Source organism: Pogona vitticeps, chromosome 9 (genome assembly GCF_051106095.1).
Source record: "Pogona vitticeps strain Pit_001003342236 chromosome 9, PviZW2.1, whole genome shotgun sequence".
NCBI classification, from domain to species: Eukaryota; Metazoa; Chordata; class Lepidosauria; order Squamata; family Agamidae; genus Pogona; species Pogona vitticeps.
Window position 1 is genome coordinate 26,896,454 of NC_135791.1, and position 26,938 is coordinate 26,923,391.

The window sequence follows — 26,938 nt, forward strand, 5'->3', positions numbered from 1 at the left end:
GTTTACTTTTATTCCCATTATAAGCATGGTATGGGTTGCATGACCTCTTCCCAAGTAAATATGTTGCAATTCAGGGGAAAGAACAAGGAAAACTCGGTTGACTGGAAAAAGAATATAATCGGGAAAGCAGAAAGGAAGCTAATCAGGGAAATGAGAAAGAGAGCGAGCACGGTCTTGTAGGTAAAATACTTCATGAATGAGAATAGGACCTGAGATCATATCCATGTTGAGCTACAAACGCAGCACAAGGGCATAAACAGTGTGCCTCTGTTTCTCGTCTGCAAACAGGGCTGACTTGGCCAGTTCTGGAGTGGCAACACCTTTAGGGACATCAATAAACTAGAGGAAAAGTTCCCAGGGATAACTGCTGCTGTGGGACTACAACTCCCAGAATCCACAGCCAAGCAGGATGGGAAGCAAAGCTCATTCTCAGTCCTGAAAAGAGAGAGAGAAAGGGGGCTGGGCTCTGCCCCTTCCCAAGGTGGCTGGCCTCTCTTGCAAAGAAGGTGGATTTCGTGCGTCCAGGAAGCAGCCACTATTTGGGAGGCGTCAGCAAGAGTCACAGAGGCAATTGCGGTATTTCCTGGCCTGGGTGCAGCCTTGTTTGCTGAGTAGAAAGGCAGAGATTTCCATGGCTTCTGCTAATCTCATATCTTTTGTTGTTTCAACGCCTTGATGGTGTTGGCCCCTTATCAAGTGTGGTGTGGCTGTGTTTAATTCCAAACCCAGAGATGACTTTGCTTCAGTGGTCTTCAGCCCAATGGACTGTGGCCTGGGCTGGTTGTTGTGTGTGTGTGTGTGTGGGGGGTCAGCCTTAATTCTCCCCTCGGCCTGGAGTCAAATGGCTCCCGTCATTCCCTTCCAGCCCTGCTCCCCTCTTCGTCGTGGGCAAGGTCCTGGAACTCAACGCCCGTGGTGTGCTGCAGGGGTTCCAAGAAGGCAGGTGTAAGGGGCTCCCTTCTCTCCCCCGGGACCTGCCTTCTTGGCCAGATTCGACTTTTTGGCCCACTTGTGTCCTGACAGTGTCTTCTCAGGGTTTCAGATACTGTACAGAAGTAACGTACCCACCCTCTGTCTCCCTTTGGGTCCCTCGGCTTCCACCTTGAGATTCCCGGGAGCTAAGCACCTATGGAGGGGAAAGAGGTTGGTCAGGTGAAGGGGGTTAAGCCTCTAGGTTTTGCTCATCCTGAGACTGACAACGTAACAGAACGTATCCTGATCTGAAGGAAGACGCTTCAAAGTTTTACAAGCACCTTCCACGGGGTGGGGTGGGGTGGGGTTGGGGTTGAGGGACGCACAGAAAACCAGGCGTGCATCAGAAATGTGGACAGCTAAGAATGCATGTATTTGAAAATGGGCACAGCCACCTCCGAGCCATTGAAGAAATGCAGCTGAGAAAATGTCAGTTAGAAAAAGGATTATCTATGGCTTGAAAAATCCTTGCTGAGCTAAGCAAACCTTTCCATGCCGCCCGGCGCATTTCCCACCAGAAAAAGCCAGGAGCTCTTTCGTTCACTGAAACTGGACCAAGGATGTTCAGTTGGCCAACTCAGATTTTTTTAAAAAACCTTCTGCCTGCAGGGAGCTTAGCCTGGCACCAGTGGGTGTGTAGGTGAGGTAGGTATGGAATTTACCTGGGCTCACCTACGCCCAAGAGGTGTCATACCTTGAAAGGGTATCGGATCAGGTTACCTCTTTAGGGACGTGTTGGGGCATGCCGTGGCGCTGGGCCAGGCATAACTCTCTCTGGGATAGAGGCAAGCAGGGACCATTGTATAATGTTCAGGTGGCATGCCCAGAGCATGGGAGCATTGGTTTTTTTTTTGAGAAAAACTCCCAGAATCCCCTCGCCAGACAACTGGATGGTGGATTCTGGAAACTGTGATATATTCTTTTCAAGCTTTAGGAATTTTTGACATGGATGCAATGAAATCAGCACTCCTCAAAAGATACCATTGTTCACATGAGGACATCATGAATCAGCCTTGGGGGATCGCCTGGAGGATCAGCGGCCAAGCCCATGCTTTGCTTGCGTTGTGACCCTTCCCAAAGGCTCAGCCTGTGGCAACGTCAAGCTCAGTTTGCCTCAGGGAGAAGGGGTGGGAAGCTGAACACTGGGATGCCTCACCAGATGATGGGGGGGGGGCAGCAATACCCCATCAGCCCTCCCCAACATAACCAAGGTGAGGGATGCTGGAGATTGCAATCCAACCACATATCCCATCCCTCCCTTAAGGGTTTGGTGGGCACCTGCTAATCAAGAAGGCAGGATGGGGCAGGTGGTTGTGGGTTCTGTGCCATCTCATTGGAACCGAGCAGCCCTAATGGGGCTTTCAAGGTAAGTGAGATATTTAAGGAGTGGTTTTACCAGTTCCACCTCCCCCAGTGACCTTCCACGGCTGAGCAGGGATTCGAACCCTTGCCTCCAGAGTCCTAGTCCATCACTCCATCCACTACACCACACTGGGTGCAGAGAGACTGAGGGAAAACACACTTTCATGAAAGCAAAGCAACGTCTCAGGTTGAAGTGTACCATCAGTGTTTTCCGACGGGGTTTTTTTGCAGCCGAGACCAAAACGAGCCAGCGTTCCCCATTCGCTTGGGCCCCCGAGGTACGGTGGTCTCAATATTGCTGGTGGACCATGCTGTGGAGTTTAGTGGGAGAGGGTGTTTGGCTATGGTGGATGACTCTGTCAAAGAACAGGGGAGTTCCAACTCATCCGAATTCAGTGTGTTGCCATTGCAGAAAAATCTGGATTTTGTGCGCACTGCTTCTTGCGATCGTGGCACTTAATTGAATTTGAAGCCTTTCTCCAGTGCATCAAGGCCTAATTTTAGGTAGTGTAGTTCTTTTTAATAAGCCCTTGGTCTTGGCTAGACACTACACGGGAGCAGACTGGATTGGGGCTAAATAGGGAAAGGTCATCCTCCCCACTGCTCTCAGAAGAGAACGGAGAGGCCAAACCCAGGGTGCAAACCTAGTGCAATCGGCTGGACAGGATCCATGGAGCCAAAATATTGCCGAGTCATTAGCCCTGGAAATTTTCCAAATTGCGGTGAGGCAGAGTGAGGGCAGAGGTTTTTCGTCCTCTGTCCCTCTCGTGTGTCACTAGAAGGAGGTGCCATAGCAGGGAACTGATTAGCAGAAAGTTCAAAGGCCACTCGCTCTTTGCTTACATAACACAGAACTGGCATGTGGCATTCACTGAGAGCGATGTTTAAATGGGTTGTTGTGCTCCGCCACTTTAAATGCCTTTTCATGTTGGTGGAGGAGGACCAAGAAAGGTTTAGCAAGGGTTCTGTTTAATTTGTCTGCCATTAGCTTGCCTTCTTGTGGAAAGCTGTCCTAGCAACATGATTGTAGGGCAGAACTTAAAGGCTTCTTTTAATTACTGTAAATCCATAGGAACCATGCAAGAGAAGGAGAACTTCCATGTGCAGAAACAATCTATCTGTGAACGGCCATTGCTGAGGAGCACAAGCAGGAGAGGGCTCTTTCCTCCATGCCCTCGTCAGCTTCTAGAATGGAGAAACAGAGTCTGGACCACATGAGAAACCAGGCAGCCAAGTTCTGGGCTATAGGTAGGAAGCCTGGCTAAAGATTTTACCTACAAAAGGCCCTTTGCTCATTTGCTACATTAAATATCCCTTGTACAGTAGAAACCCTTATCCACGGCATCGGCATTTGCTGGTTCCTTTATCCACAGTCTGAAAATATTAAAAGACAAATTCTAGAAACGAGCACAGGTTGCTGTCCTCTGAAGATGCCGGCCACAGAGACTGGCGAAACGTTAGGAAGAACCACTTTCAGAACACGGCCAAAGAGCCCGAAAAAACCCACAACAACCATTAGATCCCGGCCATTGCGAATAAATCCTAGAAACATTTCTAAAAGGTGAAATTCCCAGAAATGGCCACTAGAGGAGCCAGAGACCATGCTATGTAGAGCATTCAGCATAATCCATGTTCCTCATTTTGACTCTCAAAATAATGGGAGTCCCCGAATTATATATCATTATTATATATCATTATAATCAATGTTCTTCAGCCTTCATGAGGGTCTTGGAACCAATCCCCCATGGCTACGGGGGTCCTACATAGAAAAATTAATTGAGTTTATGTGCATCATACAGTAGCTCCAATGACATCCCAGCAGAAGTGCTATTTACAAAGGGCCAAAACTGGGATGTTACCAACAACAGGAATACACAACCGTCTGTGACATTAGACTGCACCCTCTTTATTGCCATGGCATCACACCTGGCACATGCCAGCTGTTCCTCTCACGGGAGGAAAGGTGCATAAAAATAAAATCAATGTTAAAATAAGTCTTCATCACTAGCAAGTCCCATTGACTTTGCTGGATCTCCTCCCCTCCAGTTTAGGAATATGATGTCTAAAAGCTGTAGATGCTGTAGGGCATCTCTGCACCATCTTTTGAAATCCAGCTCAAATATCCCATGTACAAAATGTTCTCCCCACCCCCTGGTGGCTGCATAAAAGGATGGCCTTCTCACCTGGCTGAATCTCAGTGCTCCGGACCAGGTGGGAGCTTCGCACATGATGGATTTGCATCCACCTGTGCTTTCAAATCTTTAGAAATTTTTTTTTCCCCTTTTGGGAAAATTATACCACTATGCACAGAAGTCTCACTTTAGAAATGTTGGGTGCTGCGTATATTATTTTACATACGTTTCTATCTGCTTTTAAAGTGTTTTAAACAGTTTTAAGTAATTCTTTTACTACAAAAATATGTTTAATTTTTGCAATGTAAGAATTGGTGTTGTTCTTTTAAAAAACGATGGGTCTGTTAGGTGTCTGTGAGCCACTTTGAGTCCTGTAACTGGGAGAAAGGCAGCATGGAAATGAAATCATCATCACCCACAGGCAGGAGAGGCTGCTTTTCCGGGGGGGGGGGGGGGGAAACGCAGCTGCTCTGCCCAAGTGGGCTTCCTGTGCTCCTTCCACTCCAGAAAAGATCAGTGCAACCTCAGGGGGAACCAGCCGGGAGACAGACCGCTGCATGCAGGCTGGCTCCTCTCTGTTCAGCCTATGCGGGGTTTTTTTTTGCTGCCTGTTCCAGCAATACAAAGCACCCGGTCTCCCTCTCGTGGACATTTCTGGGCCAAGCATTTCTTCTTTGGGGATCTGCTAGTCTCCTGGTTGTACACAGAAAGTTTTTCAACTCTGGAAGCTGACGTGGGATCCCGGAGAACGACGGCCAAGCACCTCCTTCACCCACGCACCCTCTGGGTGTACTGATGCAACTTCTTGCCACACATATGAGCAGCGGCTGCCTGCGCCTGTCCGGCTGTTCCGTTTCCTCTTCCGTTTTCTTTCTTCTCCCTGGAGAAACCAAGAAGGAGGTGGTCCCACTGGGTGCGTGCAGAGAGAAAGGATGGGAGCCTGGCAGGGCGTCAGCGGGGCCCTAGCCACCCTCCTCCTGGGGCTGCTTCTCTCAGACACAAAGCTGGCAAAAATTGGTGAGGATGCGGATGGATTTCTCCGTTTGATTCGGCAAGCCTTTCCGTTGTACACCTCCAAGGCCACGCACATGGGTGGCATGAAACCTTGAAAACCCGTTTCCCTAGGGGCAGAAAGGAGGGTGGCCAGCTCTTTTACAAGGTTGTAACGAACAGCGGGAGAGTCGGAGTGGGCGGGCATAGGAGCCGTGGAAAGCAAGCCAAAGTCTTCCCAAACCCTGGAACATTTATTTCTCTGGACTACAGATTCCTGGACTAAGGGATTCTGAGGCTCGGTCCTCTTCCCTGAGGGACAGCAGGCTCCCTCCAACCCCCACCCCCCCATGTCCCTCCCCAGGGGCGTTTCATCCACCTCCTATGAAGGGGCAGGCAAACTGAAAAGAAACCAGGCCCACTTGAATGCAGGCATTTATATTATTATATTTTATTAAGAAAGCCAAACAAAACCCATCTGCCCAAAGCATGGAAAGGGGCACAGTTTCCATTTTTTGGCTGGAAAGGCCTCCCTCCGCCTCCACCTCGTGCCTGGACTCAAGAGCCAGGCAACATCCTCTCTGTTGGGTGCCTGGCTTTGACACAAGAGCCAGGCGCTCATTTTCACAATGCACACCATTCCGCCCCCCCGCCCCCAATGACAGAACAGGATCATCAATCGCGCCTCTGGTCCCGGCAAATTATTATTATTTTTCCTTTATAAGCAAAAAAGGTTCCGATGATTCCCTTTCCTTTCTTCCGTTCCCCCCCCCCTTTCAATTGGACCACCTTTCGTCAGCAGGAAATATTCAAGGTGACCAGAACTGTCAACCAAGACGAAAGAACGAGAGAACCGCCTGGAGGATGATGGGGCGGAGCGCTAGGTCGCTTTCCCAAAAACTTGGGTTTGGGAGTCTCTGGGCGCAGCTTGGCGGCCTCTGGTGAACTTTCCTGCCAACTGGCCCTTTTAGGGCAGAGGGGAAACTAAGCACCCAAAATAGCCGATGACCAGAGAGCTGGGTTCGAATTGTCACTGCCTCGGCCAGCATTGCTCTCTTGACAGTTAACAGTCGATTTCAACCATGTTTAATCTCACAGGAGGAAGAGCCAGCAACTGGGGGTAAGTGGGGACACAGCTGTTTCCCCTCCTTTTTCCATCCCTTGCATCACCTCGTCCCCCTTCCTCCAGAGTTCACCCACCCCTTAACTCACAACCCGCAGTAGCAGAGGCCAGCCTGATTCCCTCCAAGGCATGATGATGAGCATCATCTCCTCCCCCAAATTTCTCTGGTCTTCAGGTGCACGGCTGCTGGCCACTGCTGACAAGGCACCTGGGAGTGGGGAGGGGCTCCCAACTGCATGAACGGGGGGGGGGGGGGCGCTGCAGACCTAGCGGCTGGAAACTGACTCCTCAAGAGAGAAAGAGACTTTGTGAGGAGAACACCCTTCCGGCGAGGGTGGGGTGGGAAGCGGGGAGGCTAAGGCATGGCCACCGGCACCGAAGGGCCGTGCGTGAGGGAGAGGTTCATGGGGGAGCAGGGAGGCGGCTCCCCTGCAGCGTCCTCCAGGATGGGGCCCCCAGGCTCGGCCCCCCAGTTCGGCCCCCCGCCCGGAGGGGCCCGCGAGGAGCCACCACCGCCGCCGCCCTCGGTGGCCCCGTCGGCGGAGGGGAGGTCCATGGCCTGCTGGAGGCGAGCCCAGGCCTGGGCGTCCTGGTTCTGCACCGCCTGGCAGAAGAGCTGGGCCTGCGCTCGCAGTTCGGAGAGCTCCCGCTGGGTGCGGCCGTTCTGCCGGAGCAGCTCCTTGGTCCTCAGGGTGATGCCCAGCAGCCCCGACCTGCGCAGGATCTCCACCGTGTTGTGGAAGCGCCGCTGCTTCCCCAGGCCGCTCCCGCTCAGCTTCTTCGAGGCCCTGGCCAGCATCCGGCCCTCGGCCTGTTCCAGGCGGCGGCCGGAGGACGGCAGGGAGGTCTGGGAGGGGGTCTCGGTGGCACTGAGACGCAGGGAGGGCGTCCGGCCGGAAGGCAGGGGGGGCGGCAGGGGCCGCTCCCCTCCGGGCGGCCTTTCTCCCCCCTCTCTGTCTTTCGGAGTGGCCGCTTCCGACGAGGACGCCCGAGCCTCTTCCAGGCAGAACTGCTTACCCTTGATGGCCCGGCCAGCTGGAGCAGGCCCCCCCTCTGTTGCCCCCTTGGCTTGCGGGTCCGGGCCTGGATGGGGAGCGATTTTGGGATAGGTGCTGAGGGCGGGGAAGTAGGTTTCCTTGGCGGAAGGCTTCTGGCTGGGAAGCAAGGGCTTGAGGGAAGCCACCGGGGACTGGATGAAGAGGACACGGGCCGGAGAGCCCTGGGCACCGTTGAGAGGGTGCTGGCCGCCCCAGGCCAGGAACTGGGGGGCAGGAGAGGTCCCGAGGGGCTGCGAAGAGAAAAAGGGAGAGGACGGGTGTCAGCAAGCCTGGAGACTCGGGAAGAGAAGGCTGGGCAGATGGACCGAGGCCAGGAAGAGCTCAGCCTCGCCTCCCTCGGTCCTGCTCCACCTGGATCCATCTCCTGGCCCTCCAAGACACTCGAAGGGAGGGCTCCCACCACATTTATAGGCTGCATCTCCCTCCCCCTCAGGGCAGAAGCTGGTCCTCACGGGGTCGGCAAAGGCCTGAAACTCACAGAAAAGTGAGGCACCCCCAGCTCAAGTCAGAGGCAAGGAAGGAGGAGCGCAGGGCCCCCGGGAGGGGCCCACAGCACTGAGCAGGCCCAGCGCCCAGGGCTCAGCAAGGGCTACCTGTTTGAGGATAACGTTTTTGACAATGTAAACGGGCGTGAGGCCGGGGAAGGTGCCACCCGCCGCCAGCCCCCCCGGCGCCTTCGGCGGTGGCGCCCTCTTCTGCCCCTTGGGCGCCTGGTGCCGCGAGTCGGCCAGCTGGTCCTCCGAGTCCGTCTGCTCCACGGTGCTCAGGTACTCCGAGCTCACGTCTGCGCGCAGAGGTGGGGAGAGAAGTGGGGCGGGGTTAAGCGAGTTAGAGAGGCAAAGAAAGGCCAAGCAAGAAGGCGTTTGGGGCAGCCCCCAGCCTTTTCCTGCAATGAATCCACCCTGGCTCCGGTTCTGAGAAGCAGCCACATACCCGTGCGAGGATGTGACCAGCACAGTTTGGACAAATTCCCTTTGGGGGGGGGGGGAGGGAGGAGACTGGGACTCCCAGAAGCCCCCAGCCATGCCAGACAGAGGATTCTGGGAAACAGAGTCCAAGCAAAATAGGAGCTTTTCCACACAGGAGAAACTGCCCCCAAGCCTCTCTAAGGAGGCTGCTTTCAATGCCCTTCTGGGCACATCTGTCCAGGCTCTGAATCCCGTCTCCTTCAGGGCCAGCCCCAAACTGGTTCCCATCAAGAGCACAGCATGCGAGCCAGACCCAGACATCAGCAAAGGGGGCAGCTTCTGAAACACCCCCTGCCCACAGCTCTTCTTGACTTAATCCTAAAAGTTAAAACCATTCTTTAAAAACACAAAATAAGCAATTGCCCAGAAAGGACCCCATTTCCCTTCCTCTCACTTTTAGGGCAAGTTTCTCTCCCTCCCTTCCACCCACCCTCCTCAGAGCAGCTACGCTCTCTTCCCCCCCCCCAATGACTTCTTGCCTGGGAACAAAGTGAGAAAGGAAGAAGAGTGGCAGCCGAGCGCCAGGGCACCCCCTTTCCGCCTTCCGTCTCAAGCTCATTCACTCAAGGAGGAGAGAACCCCACCATCCGTGCAGCCACCCCTAAAATCCTACCTCGGCTGTCCCGTGATTCCGCTTCCCACCCTCAGACTTCTAGAGCAAACCGAGGGGCCCAAAACCGTTCCTTTTCTTCCCCCCCCCACCCCGAAGTGGGGCAAAGCAGAAGCACCCGGCGGGGGGGGAGACAAGGGGGGGGGAAAGAGAGAGCAAGGAAAGGCCCGTCTGCCATGTTGGAGGTGAGCCTGCAGCCTGACTCTGTCCTTGGGGGAGCACACCGTCCTGCCCGCCTCCAGCCTCACCGCACAGGGCAAGATCCATGCCCTCTCCGCAGGCTCTCTACCTGAAAATCCAGAGTCCTTCTCCCCTTCGCTGGCTGGTCGGTGAGACGTCCTGGAAATCTCGCTGTGGCCTCTCGCCATCTTTCTGGACTCCCCCATGCGGCTGCTTCCTTTGGCGCTGAGGCCGATCGCCGTCCCAGGCCCAGACGCTGCAGCGGCGCCTGCCTTCTCCTCCTCCTTCGCAGGCATGGGCGTCCCCTCGGCAGGCATGGCCCCTCCCTTTCTGGGCACCTGCTGGACAGCCAGAAAAGAAGGTTCCAAGCAGAAGGAGGGAAGACAAGGAGAAGGGCATTAAGGGCCAGCTGGATCGGAACCCCAACAAAGTCGTCACCCATCTTCCTTCTGCAGCATCCACACGAACCTCGGGAAAGAACTGAAACATCTCCCGATTCCTGAGAGGAGAGCACCAAGTAGCACTACTGTTCTACCCTTTAAACTTTTTATATATATTTTTTATTTTAGTTTTCCTCCTGGGAGCTCAAGACAAAATCCACATCCCTTCTCCTTTTCTGTTGCAGAGTCTTGAAATTCAGATTGAAGTTCCTCCTACTGCGCAGCAGAAGCAAAGGGACTGACAGAGCAGAATAGCTTCAAGTTCCACCCCTTCTTCTCATTAACTGGCACTTGCAGTCTCATTAACTCACTCTGAGACATTAGGTAACAGAAAGAATAAAAAGCTTCATTACAAATGAACAGATCAAACAGCAAACTGACAAGCATGACTGCTTTCGCAGAAAACCTCAACAGACGACTTTCTGAAGCAGCAAGAACATCTAACCAACTTCTTTCTGCTGAGAATTTGGGGGTGGGGGGGTGGGGAGGGAGGTAACCTTGGCCTCTCCAACGCTGCCAGCTTGCCCAGAGTCCCGTTGCCAAAGGAGATGCTGCAGCCAACTCCCCTGGGAACTGGATTCAGCTCAAAGGCTGCCAGTGCTGCTGACTCCTGCCGGAAATGTCAGGAGTCAGATCAGGGACCTCGACGTTGTCCATCATCCACGCGTAGCACCAGCAGGCAACCAGATGTGGCAAGAGGCGCAGAGTCAGCCCCCTCCGGTCCCCTTTCCAATCCTGGTGAGATGCATTCTGGTTCTCCCTAATCAATGAAAACCAGTCCTCATTGGGCACCCGTCTATGCCAGTTAGCATGTGCAATTTGGTGGAATTGGGTGCTCTATGCCGGGGGGGGGGGTTAGGAGCGAACACCGGCTCTCCCTCGGAGCTTGGAAACCTGGCCCTGCCACTTGCTCGGTGCACAGCTGCCTGCAGTCGGCCCTGCCTGCTTTCCAGGGCACCTCTCCTTCCTCTTCCCCCACTTGCTCAATGGCGAAAGCAAGCCCTGCCTCTGGATGTGGGATGGAGCCAGCCACACAGACACATACACACACACGTGCAGAGGGGGCAGGAGAAGGGCTCCCCCTGGGAAGGGCTTCTTTGGGAGCGGCAACGCTCTGCTCGGCTCTACAGGCATGAGCGGGGGGGGGGGGGGAGCCGCCGAGCACATGATGCGCCATGTGTCTCCCGTCACTGTCGTCATCCCCGCCTCTTGCCCGGCCATGTGCTGAAGGGCTTGACGAAGGGCCAAACGGCAGAGAGGAGGAGATTAAGCTCGGCTGGCCGGGTGGCAGGAAAGCCGCCGCTTCCTCCTCAGCCACTCCCGCCCTGGCTCAGCCAGCCGCCTCGCCAGCAACGCAGGCCACGGGCGGCCCCGCCATTATATAAGGAGCCTCGCCCCGGCCGGGCTGCCTGCCAGGAACGCTGGCACTTTGAAGAAGGAGTGCCCAGCTGGGAATGGGGTGGTGGTGGCGAGAGAAGGTGGCAGCCAGCTGGGCTCCTCCCTTGGAACCGGGCAGACGGGGCTGCCCACGGCTGCCCCCCCCCCCGTCTGCTCCTCCCGCCACCCAGGAGCCGGTCCTGAAGCATATAGAGATATATATATTGGTCGGGGAGGTAAAGAAAGAGGGCCAGACCTCCGTCCCTTGAGGTCAAGAGGCTGCTGGCAGGAGGCACCGGACTCTGCGGGCAGCTGGGTGGACAGACACCTTTCCTTTCTACCGTATCCTGGGAGGGTGTCAGGATCTGTTCCACTAGATGTCCACCTTTAGAGAGGGCCACGTCACCGGTGCACCAAGCCACACGGGCAAGAGCACAGGAAGGGTTGCAAACCTGGATCCGTCCCACACAGTGTTCCTGCCGGGATCAAACAGGCGGCCCACCCACCCGAGGGATGAGGGCTCCTGCGGCCGTCCCTTCTGGCTCCCCTGCCGTTGCTCTGCTGGGGCCCCGGCTTTGTCCTCCTCAAGGTGGGAGAAGCTGGCGCTCGGCATCTCTGCAAGCAGAAGGGGACGGATCCAGCACCCGGGGGAACCCTCTGCAGCCTCTCCCGGGGGGGGGGGCGGCGCGGGGCTGGGCGAGAAACCCGCCTGGCATCGAGGACCGCCGGAGCTCGCAAGCCTGCTCTAGGGAAAAGCAGAACGCAGAGTGCCCATGCTGATACTGAGGACTCCTGTGACACCACGAAGACTTACACCTTTTATCTGGCATTAAGTGCCTGTGGGTTACACAGCCCTCTTGGTCAGAGGCAGGGAAGAGGGACGCGACCCACAAGCACTTGCACCCAAGGAAACCTCTGAGGTGGGGGCAAAGACCACTTCCTATATCTTCTGTAACAGAGGAACACATCTACCCACCCACTGACACACACCAAAAAATGAAAGAAAAAAAATCCCTTCTGAGAACATGCATTTTCACCACGAAGCAGTGGTTCTGCAGACCCCTCCCCACCTCTCTCACAGATCCCCTCCCTCTCTCCCCCCCCCACAGCAAAGGCTGGATGTGGGGAGGGCGGCTGGGGGGGGGTGGAGGGCAGGGGGATCAGGGCCAGCTCCTCCTCCGCACCCCGTCCTTTAAGGTCTCTCGGCTCCTCCTGATCGGTGTCAGTGCCCCCCCTCCCCGCGTCGTGGCCATCAAAAGAGGACAAGGGTCTCCCCACCCTTCAACCGGGGAAAGGAGAGCGAAGGACACAGTTCTGGGGCAGCCAAAGTAGCACAAGTTCAGAGAGGGAACGTCTTTCTCTCCATCCCCCCCCCCCGCCTTCGCACAAAGGTGTGCATGCACACCCACGCCCTGCGCTCTCCGCCGAGGGCTGCCCGCCCACCCGGGAGTCAGTTGGACGGCCATGTGCATTTGTTTACACCACGCCTCTCCCGACAGGCACGCAGGCACACACCACGGGGTGGGGGGGGGGAGAGGAAGGAAGGAAGGAAAGAAGGAGGGGGTGGCAGACTCGGCTACTACTTTCTCCAGCAGAGTCAGATTACGTAATGGTACAGCGTGTTCCCAGCACACTGAGCCTCACACGTGTGCGCACGACTCACCCAGCATGCACACGTACACTTTTTCTCAGGGAGACGTTCAGAAAGGGCAACGGCTACTCTTTGTCCGTCCCTTTGACAGGAACCCCTGGATGGGGGGGGGGGAGGGACACATCACTCAAAACAGGTGGGGGGGAGAGGAAGAGAAGGAGAGGGACCTATGGAGGATGATTTTCTCAGTCTGGCTGAGAGGTCTGCACTCACCTGGGACGGGTGGTCTTTCTCCCCCTCCCCCAAATCCTCAGCAAACAGACAGCTTTGTTGGCTGTGAAGTGGGGGGGGCGGCGGCAAGGGGCACTCTCTTTCATCACCACCAGAAACCAAGATTAAAAACTTCCACCTACAGTACAGGGTGACTCAGGGCAAATTCTCTTCTCTCCACCCCCCAAAACATGGATAACCAGCATTGTGTCATGGATGGAGTGCTCAGGATTCGGGCAACGCGGATTCAGAGCCATGGATGCTCCCTTGGGGTGAGGGGGGGTCAGCAACCCAAACACACCCTTTAAATGTCAAATACCTTGAAAACCTTATTAGAGTTCCTATAAGTTGAATGCAACATGATGACACGTAACAACACTCACTCACACACACAGGAGTTGCTTGAGAGAACCCGAAGCACAACACATAAAACAATGCAAGACCAAAAAAAACGGTTTTGGATTACGCAGCGCATTGCACCCTCAGTGTGTGACCTCAGTAAAGCCTGCAGCTAAGGATGGCTTCAGCAGGATGGGGCCCTCCCCTCTCTTCTGCCTATGCGCTCCACAGGTACAGCCCAGTGCTGCCTCGTTCCACAGCACCAGCCACAGCTTCCCTCCGCCACGCCCCTCTGCGCGCTGAAGACCCAAGAGCGAGATCCACCCACTGCAGTTTCCCCATCCCAGAAACGCCGTGTTTCCAAAAAATTCTGGTTTTGCACCATGGTGGAGCACCCACCTGGGAGTTCTGCCCAACTTCCAGGGAGCCCCAGAGGGACCCAGAAATGTTCTGGGATGCATCTTGGTCAGGTCTACCACGACAAACACCCACGCCACCGGGTGTTGCAAAATAACACAAAGAATTGGCGATACACATAAGCGACGGGAGCTTTTATTCATCCATGAGATTCCAGACAGTGGCTGCAGGAGTCAATCTGCAAACATGGCACGCAATGTCCCCTCATGCCTCAGAAGACGTATCAAGGCACGGAGGACCTCTGGGTTCCTCAAGGGCGCAGCAGCGTCTGCCGGTGGCAACTTCCCCTCCGCTGTTTCCCCCACTTTGCAAAAGTTCTTTGCAAACTTTATCCCAAATTGTTTCCACAGTCAGGATTTTAAAAAGAGGGCATGTGTGGGTGTGTGTGTGACTGCTCTCATCCCAAACTGAAGGCAAAAAGAAGAAGAGAGCGCCATGCCCTGAAGGAAAATACTGTGCCCTGGGTCTTAGTTTTGGGAAGAGGTTTTGGATACCACCCGCAGAAACAAAGGAAGAAAGACCAGCCCACAGTTCTAGGGGAGACTTGAACCCAGGGCTCTTTCAGCCAAGCACAACACACAACAGGCACAGTCTCTGCCTCTCACCCTCCTTTCATCCAGAAGGCGCAATCTGAGGGGAATCCAAGAAATAATGGGGAAGGAGATAGCCAAGACCCGCGCAACGGGAGAAAAGGGAGGAAAGTGCCATTTCCACCGGATCACCAGCTTTCCCCGACTGCATCGCCCACAGCCAGCTAACCATTCTGCCCCCTCCCCAGATTTCCCGGCTTTAAATACTGCCTTCAACTTTCAGAAGAGAACAGTAACCCCACACATACCTGCTCAGTGGGGCAGCCCAATGCTTTTCCAAAGCTATGTCCAAGCCAAAAGGGTTCCTCCATCTTCTGCCCCCGGTCTCAGCTCTCTTTGACCCCGCAATCGGGCAGCAATGACCGTTCCACCATCATGGGATGCGAGGAGACTGGGAAAGGCAAACCTAGAGGCTGCAGGAATGTGTCTCTGGGAAGGGAGGGAGGGAGGAGAAGAGAGGCGCCCACCCTCTCCTGCGCACGCACACGGGTCGCTGGCTGGAAGAAAGGAGCAGCGACTCAGAGGCAGGCGGGCTGTCTAAATAGGGATGGGGTTTAGAGGAGGAGTGTCACATGGAGCGACACACAGCTGGAGGACGGGAAAGAAAGCAGGCCCCATTCATCCCTTGCGCACACGCGACACACCTCCCTGTGATGACAGCAGCCTGGCGGTGCTAAAAACGAAGACCCACGATCAGGCAGGACAGACACACACAAAGAGGAGGGGGGAGGAGAGAGAGAAAGGGAGACAGGCGCCGGCTTTTCTGCGTCTCTCACAGCTGGAGGCGGCTGGCACCCTGTGTTCGTGTGTGCGTACGTGTGTGTGCCATTTTGGAACCTGCTAGACAAGAGAGACAACAGGAACACTGGGTGATGGAACCAGGGGGGGCCCGGGGCCGCTCTCGAGGCAAGGGCAGGCTGCTCCCTGACCAGAAAGACCAGCTCCTGTCACTGTGAAAAGCTGGAGCTGATGACCTCTCCTCCGAGAGCAGCTCGGATCCAGAACGGAGTGGAGCTCTGGCAGGAAAAAAGCAAAGAGGTCGACCCCAGCTGCTACCGGCTGGAAAAGGACTGCAGTGCTCCCGACCTGAACACACACTTGCTCGCACGCAGGCACACCAAGGCATCTCTACACACAGAGCATTTTCCTCCCTTCGGTTTGGCACAGTTCCGGTGTCCGGATACAGAAAGCTAAAAAGCTGCAGTGGTCGTGGTGGGGGTTTGAGGAGAGAGAGGTTCGCAGGAGAATTTCCAGGTATTGACTCTCCAGGTAAATGTCGGGAAGCCAAGGATTCTGGGTCATTCCAGCCCAACTGGACAGGATGTGGGGCAACAGTGTGGCGGGGTGGTGGGGCTTCATGGTGGCTGGATCCTCTTGTTCTGTGCATTTACCCAGACGGTCGAAGCCGCCGCAGGGCACCCATGGGCAAGCCATACTGGCCCAGAGAACCACCGTCTACGGAGGAGTGAGACCTCTGAGCCCTCCTGGGTTTCAAGTAAGGGGGGGGGTCTTTCCCAGCCCCTACTGGCAGCCCTTGGCAGGATGGGGTCTCCCACCGAGGAGGGACTCGCTGAGCCTGGCTGTTCTTAAGTTTCCTAAATCAAGGCCCAACAAGGCACGTCCAGAAGGTTTCAGAATGGAGATCAGACAGCAATGTTCAGTCTCAACATACAAGAGAAAAGGCCTGGTGCAAACAGCGCTCTAACAACAGAGAAAGACAGTGCCTGCAATGCTGAGGTTGCAGTTTAAATCCAGCTTTCCTTGTCCCACAACAATACAAGGCACAATTTTTTCCAGCCAGGTGCTTTGGCTTTGCAAGAAAGGAAAGGAACCACGTACAGAACAGAACAGAACAGGGCTCTCTAATTCCTGACTATTCCCGGCCTCAGAAGAGGATTCCAGCTATCTTGACCTCTTGCTAAGCTCTGGCAGGCCCCAGGCCGCCTCCCGGCCACCTGAAGCCTCTCGCCCTGGACTCCCGTCCCGGGAGGTCTTTGCTCCTCGGTGTCTGTCTAGACTCAGGAGCACCAAACACACTCATCAGCCAGCTGATCCTAATTTTTCAAATGATTCTTAATGATGACTTTTTAAAAAATGTGCAACACGCTTTTCCCATCAGGCACAGGTTGATGCAGCAACAGGGCAGTGAGAGAGGAGCAGAAAGCCACAGGTTCCAAGGAGGCACGAGAGAGTCACACCCTGGAATAAGTCCAAGGGTCTCGTAATGGGAGCCTTTCCAATGTCAGCGGGGTTGACGACAAAAATGGCCATGTGCCGACATCCAGCTGTTTCTAGCCTACAAAGAATAGCTCGGGAACCGGCCCTTCGCCACTACCCTGCCCAAAAAGGTGGCAGTTGCAGCAGCTGCGTGTCTGAACCTGGCCCTCAGCCAGGCTCAGGAGAAATCATTCCGAGGACAAACCCCCTCCCCGGGTTGACACCAGGGACATCCCAGACTCCTAAGGAGGAGGGCAGGGCACGTTGGCCCAGGGGCATCTAGGAGAAAAGTGGCCCGGCTGGTCTCAGGACTTCCTCTCTTTGTTTTCCATCCTGCATCTTAAACCTCCACTGCACCTGTCCTGAAGTCACCTGCTGGTACAACCGGTTCTCTCCAGCAACATCCACCTTTATGGCTCAGCCTCGGCGCGCCGAGAGGTCTCAGGAAAACCGGCTCTTAGGTGAGCAGCCAAAACAGCAGGGCCCGGCTGTGATCCGCACACGGCACCTCTGAAAGGAAGTGGCCACCCCACGGGATGGCCTGACGGGGAACCTGCAGCCCAAAGAGGGTCGGGGGTGCCTGAGACCTCCTGCCCCATCGCCTCTCCCAGAGCTAGCTCTTGCCTCCGGACCCAGTTTGAGAGCCGGCGTTTAAAGCACGTTTTAAAATGTGGTGGTTCTCAAGGAAGTTCCAGATCTGTTTTCTTTCTTCCCTTTTTTTTTAAAGTAATGCTTTTAGAACCAATTTCCATCCTCTTAGATCTGCCAACAGTAAATTGCTTCAGGAGTGCTGGTGGGCAGAAAAGCAATAAGCAAACACTATCAATAAGTTAATTGAGAAATTACGGTTGGATGCCTACTGTACGGAGGGCTGGCTTTGGAGGTGAGAACCGGGTATGATATATATATATATATATCTACCCCATCTCCTGTCCTCTCAGACACAAGACTTTCGACAGAGATAATTTACCCATCTAAATATAGAGAACTCGAACAATGGCTGGGGGGGGGAAGGCACGTTCTGGACCAGAATTAATCATGTGACCTCTGGGATCAATCTCTAAACACCTCGAAGGTTCACCAAAGGGAAGGATCCTTCCCTCTCCACCATCTCCTCTCCCTGCAGCTCTTAAGCCGGGGTGACCAAAGCCTGACCTGCTCCCCCCCCCCAAATTAATGCTGCTTCAACACCCCCCCTCCAGCAGCCCTAACCTATACTTCTCTCTTTTGCTGAACAAAAGGTCGGCTACCTGCGGGTCCTGGAAGCTTGCGGGAATCACCATTCCCCTCCTAAATAGGGCACAGCCTCCTTCACATGGTTTATGGGCTCAAAATAGGTTTTTCAACCTCAAACCGGGAAGAAGGCTCCCAGCCACTTCCTGTTGCACACCTGGGTTGAAGGGTTTGTGTTTTGCGTTTCACATTTCTGGCGCTCGCGCGCTGCGTGGCCCACCCACCTTGGAGCCCCTCGGGCAGAAAAGCAGCCCTCCGAGACCCCTCTTCTCCACCCCGACCCCTCTGGAAGCAGGCGCTCCTCATGGGGAGGCCACGACGCCACAGAGTCTCGCGGTGCTGTTTCCGAAACAGGTGACTCTTTCTCTCTCTCTCAAAACTCTGCAGGCAGAAGGTGTCATGAGCCCCCAATCATCCTCCCCGGGGAGCACATGCCCGGGGAGGGAGAGATGATGACATCCCCTCCTCACAAAAGTGAATGGGTGCCTGGAACGGAACATGGGGCATTCTCCCAGATCCGATGACACATGGCTTTCCACGACCGCCTGGCACGGAGAACAGGGTTTGCTCAGAGGGAAGGTAAATGGAGACGCGACAGAGGTGGAGAGAGTAACAACCAGCGCCGAAAAGGCAGAAGCGCTCTCTCCCCTTCTAGTTAGAATCAGAACCCAAATCCATTGTTCCCCGGGGCGGAAAGGTGAGCCGCTTTGGTGACCAACAACAGGAAGTCTTCTTTCACCAAGCGCAGAGGTGACCTGTGGGACTCCCTGCCACAAGATTTAGGAAGGCTTAGCTGCCATCTTGGACATCCTGCCGTATACTGGGAGGCACAGGTGGCCGACCACACGGTATCCCTCCATATCCCGTGGAAAACCTCTGGCAGCCAAATGAGCATAAAAGGAAGCCGTCCGGGTTTGGAAGGGAAAGGGTTATTTCCTGGCTCTTTCTGGAGAGCGGCACCCAAGACGCTGGTGGAAGTTTCCAGGTCACACAAGACGCTGCTTCCCAGGAGCCACGGAAGTCTTGCCAAGTGGGAGATGCAACCAGTCTTGCCCTCCCCATACAGGTGCAAAAGGGGCACCCCCCCAATAAACTTCCAGCCCAAATCTTTTAACAGCCATTAAAGGGAGATTGTAGAGACACACACACACACACCAATTTCCAAAGCACCCAGAGGAGGGGGGGGACTTCAAACACCTGGGTGACACCTCCAGCCGAGGCTGACAAACGTCCTCTGAAAAAGGGAAACTGAGGCAGCACAGAAGAGGAGGGGAGAGGAAGGCAAGCGGGGGGGGGGAGAATGCAGAAGGGAGGGGGGGATCCACCTCCACCAAGGGCACGGAGGGGGGGAGGGGGCAATGGGAAGCCCCTCCTCCAGGATGCTGTTGGACTACTACTCCCATCATCGCCCACCCTGGCGATGATGGGCGTTGCATTGCAAAGGACCCGAGCGTGAAAGGGGTAGGGGAAGACACGCGTGTACGTGTGAATGCACGAAGGTGCCTGGAGCCGCCTTGCAAGGGATTGCAATGGGGGAAGGAAACGAGGCGGCTGTCCTGGCGAGAGGGAAGAGGGGCCGGGGGGGGGGCAGGGCAGCCCGGCATGGAAGGGCTGCTAGTTCTCATTGAGGATGGTGGGCTCCAGCGGGGACCCTCTCCCCCCCAGACCCAGTCCTTCACCGGGAGGGGGGCTCCGGGCGAGGGGGGGTCCCCACGTACCCCACCCTGACTTACCTCCTCTTGCTCTCCCGGCCCGGCGGCCCCCTTTCCCGCGGACACAAAGGCCGGAGAGGGCCGCCCGGGCCCCGCCCCCCAACGGCCGAGCGACAGCCGCCACAGCCAATGGGATCCTCGCGGGCCCCGCGACGGGGCGGTCCCGGCAGCTCCGGCGGCCACGTGCGGAGCGGGGCGCCCGGTGCGCGGCCACGTGAGGGGGCGGGGGCAGGGCGCCGGAACATGTGCGGGGCGGGGCCTGTCAGGGAAGGGGGCGGGGAAAGGGGCGGGGCCTTGGGGAACGGGCAGGAGGGGCCGAAGGCAGGGAGCACGTGGAGGAGGAGGAAGGGGGAGGAGGGATCTGGTGGATCCCCGTGCGGCGGCGGCGGCGGCGCGGGATCTGCTCGGGCAATGGAATCAGATTCCGTGATCCCAAGAAATCCTGGTGTTGGAATGTGAGCAAAAGAGGGGAAGGAGTTCTCTTTTTCTGGATTGTTCTGGGGATTCTGGGCATTGTAGTCCCCAAAAGAAAGGAAGGACGAGGAACGGTTCCTTGCGTTCTTCTTAAGGAGAAAGGAAGGATGAAAAGGGTTTAAAAATAAATGTCTACAAACACACACCAAAAGGGTAGCGAGACACCAAAGCCCATCGTCCCCAGCCAGCACGTCCGGAAGGGCGGGGGAGGCACCAGAATGGGGGAAACTGGCTAAGTTTCCAGGCAGGCCCTTTCCACTGCTTTGGGGGGGGGGAAGCTCGACTCAAGGGACACCCCCAGCACCCCAGACGGTTCAGGCCCCTCCAGAAGCTGAGATGCGTGGACTATGTTGGACGACACTTTCCAGCGACACATGGGCCATGCCGGCTTAGGGGATTATGGGAGGGTGGGAAAGGGTGTTCTCCTTCCTCCTCCTCCTCCTCCAAGGAAGGAACCGGGTTTTGCAGTGACCCAGAATCCAAAGGAAAGTGGGCCGCGCTCCCTGGCCAAGGGGGAAAAGGCTGGCGCAGCTGCAACCGCAGCCAGAGGCCTGGGTACCAGTGGGGAGAGGATGCTGCTGCTGCTGCTAGGCTCTGATTGGTGCAGAGGGATGCCGGGAGTCCCCTCCTCCCATTCTCCTTCGCTCCCAGGGAGGATGCTCAGGGATTAGGGAAGCCACCTCCTGGAGCAGCTGCTCCCTCCCTCCCTCCCCACCCCGACCCCTTTCTGACTGGCACACACTCCTCTCTGATGGAAGGGGTGCAGGCGAGATGAATGCTCCCGGGATCCATCGGGGTTACCTCCGCAAATATGGTGAGTCTTACCCCCACCCCACCCCCGATTTCTCTTGCCCCAAAGGAGGGAGGAAGGCAGCGCCTCAAGTGATGTCTCAGCCTGCAACAGACGTTGGTCCCTTCAGATGTTGTTGGATCACAACTTCTGTCGTCCCTGCCAGGGGTTGTGGCCTATGGGAGTTGAAGTCCAACCTCACTGGAGGACCAGTGTGTCAGGGGAAGGCGGCGCAGGATCTGGTTTTAGTGCAACTCTTTTGGCGTTAAGCATTCTGCACGTGTTTTGAGACCCTTTCTTGTTCTTTTATGTCCTGAGGGCGAACCTTGAAGCCACAAAGAGAGTCTGGCACTTATATGTGAGGTAATTGGGGTGATGGTGGTCTTGTCCGGTCAGAGGAAACCCTGCAAGGGGATTTTGGAGTCCCCAGCAACGTCATACGGGACATTAACTGAAAGTAAAAGGTCGCTTTTGAAGCCTTTGATTTCCTCTAAAACTGCAGGGATTCCTCAGATCCTAGATGAGTTAAAGCCGGTATAAGAACCAGCATAGATAGAAGCAGGCTGTTGTTTCTACCAAGCTTTCATACTTTCCTAGTAGTTGCAACAGGCAGACATTCAACAGGCGTCATATTTCCAGGCTTGCAAGGGTTGTTTCAGCAAACTCTACTTGTTGAGTGTCTGCCTATCCTGCTGTTTCCATTCTTTGAGTTGTTTCATCGTTGCTTATTTTAGTGTCTAAAATTTACAGTTGGGTATATGCTGGATGGCCATCTAGCTGTGAAGGCAGATGCTAAAAGGTGTACAAGCTTCGAAGATTTGGTCTAATGAAAAGATCAAAAGCTTGGTGGCTTTTTTGTGCATTAATGATGTTATTTCCCTAATAGATATTTTGCTGTTGGTTTTATGGCCAACACAGCTAATGATGCACTTTTATGTATTGCAACCACTCCCTGGATGGTCTTTCCCCCTAATTTTTTAGAGTTGTAAAAATGTGGAGGAATCTGGTGTGTGTGTGTGGATGTGCTTTCTTTATAAAGGTCATGAGGCTGCTATGTGCTGGCCCTGGCCCTAAGCCCAAATCAAAACCCGACAACATGCAATAATTATCGTAATACCAACACTATCGTCCCACTGGGAACATGGGCTTGATTTTGCTCCATATTCTGATGATCCCAGGACAGATATTGGGCAGAACCAAGGAGAGAACCAAGGTTTCTCACAAGAGAGTGAACCTGACAGCTCAGTTAGCCTGCTTTTTTAAAAAATTTAAAATCTGCTGCTAGCACCTTAATTGATTAATTGCACTGTTTATGTGATTAAATCAGTAAGCCTCCTAAGACCATAGGCTGGTCCCAGATGCAGGTCTAATTTCAGGAAGGCATTCTGTTAGCTGCTAAAGGACAGGCTCCTGAAAGTGTTGCAGTCTGAAGAATTATGGAAAAATAAGATTGTAAAGATTCTGTCTCCCCCTTGGATTTTTCTCTTGCACCCTTAGCAGATGGCCCTCCTAGGCCACACATGTATCGCTTGAATCCTGCACACCCAACTGCCATTCGAGATTCAGGAGTAGATCAGGGTGGTTATAATTTTATGGATCAGCACCCGATTTTAACCCATGTGCCTGCGTGCACATAAATGCGAGTGCCTACGCCGGCTGTAAATTTCGGTTAGCACATTTCTTCTTCTAATCTGCTTCCCCGCTGGAAGATTTCTCTTTATTTTGCCCGTTATCTCCTGCAAGATGGCAAAATGTGGATTTAACCGTAGTGCTTCTGGTGCATTGTCAGCCCCACGCTGCGGGCTTGGCCTTCCCCCCTCCACCCCCTGTGCCTTGTGGGATTACAGCTGGCAGCATTTGATTGAGTCCTAATCCCCACGGTAGCAAAGAGAGAATTTAATCAGGAGTTTAATCTGTTTGTTGCCCTGTGTGATGTTTGTCCTGTCTCAGAGTCATGTGGCAGATGGATGGAAAAAGAGTCTCTTGAGTAGCAAATTACTCCTCCGGATAAAGGAGGCATCCGGCCTCTCAGCCAAGGGAGCTTTCCAAACAGCCAAAAGTTGGGCCACAATCTTTGCTTACCCACAAATGGGGGAAAGGCATGTTCTTAACCTCCTCCACCCCCCGCCAGGGCTAAGTGGCCTGAAGAGGGACCCCAGAAAGACCTTGGAAATGACAAAGAATCCTGTGTTGCCTCTTAGGCTAAGAGATGCGTCATGCCCCACACTGTCATAGATTACTGTCTGTAAATAAATCTTTTACCCTGAAAGGTGCCTCCTCATGAGCAGGGATGGGGACTGGAGTCATGGGACTCACTGTTGAGTCAGGCTTAAGACATCCCTGTTCATGACATTTGCCACCACGAGGCTTATAAGGGCGAAAGAGCAAGGAAAGTTTGGTTCTGATCTGTTTCTTCTCAAGAAGAGGCTCCTGTTACACTTGCATCTCCTCTGGAGATAGTTACTGTTTCCAGAAAGGAGGGATACAGTAGTTGCATCTCCGATGTTATCGGTTAAGATGCCATGGAAATGTAACTGAGTCATACTTTTGTTATTGGTGGGAAAGAATTAATTGTAAGGAAGCCATTCACGAAGAGCTGCTCAAGAGTTTCCCTTGGAAAGTGGGGGAATGTGCCTCCATGGGAGGTTTTTGAACAGAGACCGCAGGGCTGCGTCAACTCTGCTGCAGATTTCTTGCACTGGCAGGAGGTTGGACTGGATGACCCCCCCCCCTCGGGTTCCCTTCCGGCTCTGCAGGTCTCAGTTAACGGCCGTGCTGTGCCCTGACATCGGTCTTTGCAAGGTCCTTGCAGAGACGCATCCATGCAAGAGGGTCGCGCTCCTCCAGATACACACCACTCAAGGCCCTCTGCCCACACGCTCGCCTCTCTTGACCTTGTTCCCCCACCAATCTTGACCTCCAGTAGTCCTTTGCAGGGGGCTTCCTCTTTAAGCAATGGAAGGAGAAATACCTCATCCTCTCGCTGGACGGGAGCCTCCTTGTCTGCCCGGACGCCAACTCCCCGGCCGAGCTGGACCTTCCCCTGGCTGCCAGCTGTGAAGCCATCCTGGAGGGCAGTGAGATCGGCGACCTTCCCCGGCTGCCGCTGGGGGCCCAGAGGGACAGCTGCCTGGGGCTGGACCTTCGCGACGGGAAGAGCCTGCTGCTGCTCGCCTCCAGCAGCCAGGAATGCAGGTAGCTTCGGACTGAGGGCCAAACTCCATCTAGAGCATGGGGTTGTGTTTTTTTGGGGGGGGGAAGGGAGAGGGGGCAGCACAGCTGTGCTGGGAGGGGCTGTCATGTGGAGTTTTACATGTTCACCTGTAAACCACCCAGAGTTGTGCTTGCACTAAAGGGATGGGGTATGCAGTATATCAGATAATTAAATAAGATGGGGTAAAGCCCATGGGGAAGGAAGGGGTGATGGCTGTGGAGAAGCCCAGATGGTAGGATTCGGCCCCAGGCCTGAGGCTCCACACCCTGGCTATAACCCAAGTGGTTTTGCTACCTAAGTATACCTGGGAGCTATAGTCCAAAAACAGACACCTGCATACCTCTGTCCTGTCAGGACTTGAGCTGGCCACAGCACAGTCTTTCTGGGGGAGGGTTGCCACTGGCATGCATCTGGAAGGTCCCAGTCCAACGTTCAGCATCTCCACTTAGGGCCAGCCAAGACGCTTGCTTGGCATCCCAAGCAGGACAGGGGGCTGCCAGTCCAGCGAAGCCCGTGGTCTGATCCAGCTACTGGAACTTTTGGGCTGGTCTCCATTCCAGGGGCCAAGGGTTGTAACCCCTCCAGTGGGTGGTACGACAGCTTCAGCGGCGTTGGTGGGGTGGGGCAATGGATGTCAGAAGCCACAAAGAGGTAACACGATTATGTTTCTCTTCTTCTGCCTTTTTGCAGACAATGGCTCAATATCTTAAGAAAAGTTAAAGAGGTAAGAATTTGAAGTTAAGAATCTAGAGAAGGATGGTTGGAAGGAAGGAGCAGTTACTAGAAAAATCATATTGTTTTCTGCTATGGGTGTCATCAGGAAAAGTCTTTCTCCTGCCACCACACTGCCTCCCTCATGGCATGACAAGGGTGACTGCAATCTTTTATATGAAACTTTCCCATGTCTTCCCACGATTTGTTTCATCTTTTTCCCACCTTTCTTAACCCGAAGCATCCTCTGTGGAAGGATGAAAGGCAGAATAACAGCCATCAGAGTCCTTCTGTTTTGACTAAGACTGCACCGAACCCTTCATCTGGAGCTGCTCTGAAAAGCTTGTTGGGTCATCTGACAAACAAACAAATTTTCTCATGAAAACCATCTATCTTTATATGAACATTATTTTGTTGTCCTGACAGCTTTGTAATTTCTTTTGAAGATTCAGGTTTCTATAAGGGTTTTTTGTTTTGTTTTGTTTTTTGGAATCTGTCAAAATACTTTGTGGGAAATGGATTGATGAGTCTTGAGAAAACTCAATTGAAATTCATGTTAGCAATGAATAGAGAGCAGGCAAGGCGGGGGTGTTGATGTTTCTTCTCATGTTGGCCTTTCTCATTCCAGAGTGTCTCTCAGGGGTCTCCCTCCAGTTGCAAGCTCCATATCAACTCGCCAGTGAGAAAATGTCACGGGAAAGGAGGAGGAGGGAATGGCAGAGCATCTCCTAATGGCACAGAGATACGAGAAGGTAGCTGCTTTGTTTCTAAAGCCTCTTTGGGGAAATCCCCCCCTTTCAGAACCACCCTGGACCGAACCATTTATTTATTTTATATATTTAAAATCTTTTTTACCTGGCCTTTCTCCTTGAAAAGGACCCGGGAGGCTGACAGCAGTGAAAGAAAACAACAGGTCTATAATGGTGGATAACATCATTAAAAGACAATATTTAAAGCTAAGAACCAGGAGTATAAAGAGGCAGCTTACCTCCTTAAAAGGCTTATACTTATTGTTCTTAGTTTTAATATTAAGAGCAATCAGTATACATTTTTTTAAAATGTCATTCTGGGAAATTGAAAACACAAGTACTAATATGTAACAGTCCATCTAAAAAATACAGTATAGAGAAAAATAGCTTCATTCCCAGGAAGGCTGAGTGAGCAGGGTCATGAAGAATGGAGGGTTGGTGAGGAAGAATGTTTGTTTGTTTGTTTGTTTTAAAGAATTTCCCCAAAGTAAAATCTCATCACACGAAAGGGAAAGAATTCAAAAGCTTAAACTTTGAATATGGAAAAAACCACAACTTAGAGATCTGTCCATCCACGCGTGGACATGACTTGCATTTCTTGCCTCTCCCTGCAGCTGCCTGTTCCCCGCATTGCTTACGCCACGGATCCCCGGCCGGCGCAGGAGTGAGGGCAGCTTGCGTCTTGATGGGCGGTGCCGCTGCTGGCCCCACCATGGGCTACATGGTCACCTCGTCCACAGCGGGGCACCCTGTGGAATCACACCCGCCAGACTTCAAGGAACTGGGCTACCACCCGTCTGCCTGCAACTCCGAATCTCAGTACGAAGCCCTGGATTACGAGGGGCTGGATCAGGACTTCGATATGCTAGATTTGGGAGGGTTTGCCTTTTAAGGTACAAGGTGGCATCCCCCAATGGCATCTCTAAAGGGCTTAAGTTGAGAAAATGGCCGGCCTCTTTGCCTGGCATCATGCACCATCCATGGCAAGGAGACACTGCATGGCATGGTCTCTGGTACGTTGTCTTAAAAGGTTGGTGTTCATGTTGTTGTTTGTCTGATCCTAATGTCTTTGTGATCAAGATAATGGGATAGGGTGTTACATTCCAACTCGCCGGAGGGATCCGAGAAGGGCATGTGTTTCCTCCCTGTTCTCTGTGTTCTTCCTCCTTCTCTATTAAACACTGTCTCTTTTTCACCTGCTGGTCTCGAGGTGTTAATAAGCAACAGACATGGGCCGTAGCTACCCACCTCCCTAGAATAACCTTAGAGCCAAAAGGAAAAAAAAACAGCTTGTCTCCCATCCATCCATCACAAGAGGAGAAGCTACAGAGAAATTGCTTTCCCCTTCCTGCCAGAAAGAATACTTCATTTGTAACTTCTTTCCAGGGATACAGACGTCCAGACACACCATCAACTCCC

General features: G+C 54.0%; 2 protein-coding genes and 1 long non-coding RNA gene across 7 annotated transcripts; 2 read left to right on the forward strand and 1 right to left on the reverse strand.

Annotated features, from left to right (window-relative positions):
• The first annotated feature begins 250 nt into the window (after nt 1–250).
• On the forward strand, nt 251–10,211 carry LOC140702061 (uncharacterized). The gene is made up of 2 exons (XR_012081096.2): nt 251–5,517; nt 10,021–10,211. It is a non-coding gene; the product is annotated as an uncharacterized LOC140702061 (long non-coding RNA).
• Nucleotides 5,892–19,839, reverse strand: CIPC (CLOCK interacting pacemaker). Of its 4 annotated transcripts, none has more exons than XM_072980037.2 (4): nt 19,603–19,839; nt 9,505–9,733; nt 8,231–8,421; nt 5,892–7,867 (listed from the first exon to the last, which is right to left on the reverse strand). In XM_072980037.2, exons 2-4 carry the CDS (start codon nt 9,710–9,712, stop codon nt 6,935–6,937), a joined length of 1,332 nt encoding a protein of 443 aa, XP_072836138.2. In that variant the 5' UTR covers nt 9,713–9,733; nt 19,603–19,839; the 3' UTR covers nt 5,892–6,934. The 4 variants fall into 4 exon arrangements, with proteins under 4 accessions (XP_072836138.2, XP_072836137.2, XP_072836136.2 ...); XM_072980036.2 differs by having other exon boundaries at nt 9,505–9,736; XM_072980035.2 differs by lacking the exon at nt 19,603–19,839 and adding an exon at nt 14,668–14,810.
• A 36-nt stretch (nt 19,840–19,875) lies between these two features.
• LOC110075714 (uncharacterized) lies at nt 19,876–26,714 on the forward strand. 2 transcript variants are annotated; one of them, XM_078379884.1, is made up of 6 exons: nt 19,876–20,036; nt 20,814–20,869; nt 23,782–24,040; nt 24,750–24,783; nt 25,399–25,522; nt 26,134–26,714. In XM_078379884.1, exons 1-6 carry the CDS (start codon nt 19,993–19,995, stop codon nt 26,409–26,411), a joined length of 795 nt encoding a protein of 264 aa, XP_078236010.1. In that variant the 5' UTR covers nt 19,876–19,992; the 3' UTR covers nt 26,412–26,714. The 2 variants fall into 2 exon arrangements, with proteins under 2 accessions (XP_078236010.1, XP_078236011.1); XM_078379885.1 differs by having other exon boundaries at nt 19,908–20,036; nt 23,772–24,040.
• Nucleotides 26,715–26,938: the final 224 nt, after the last annotated feature.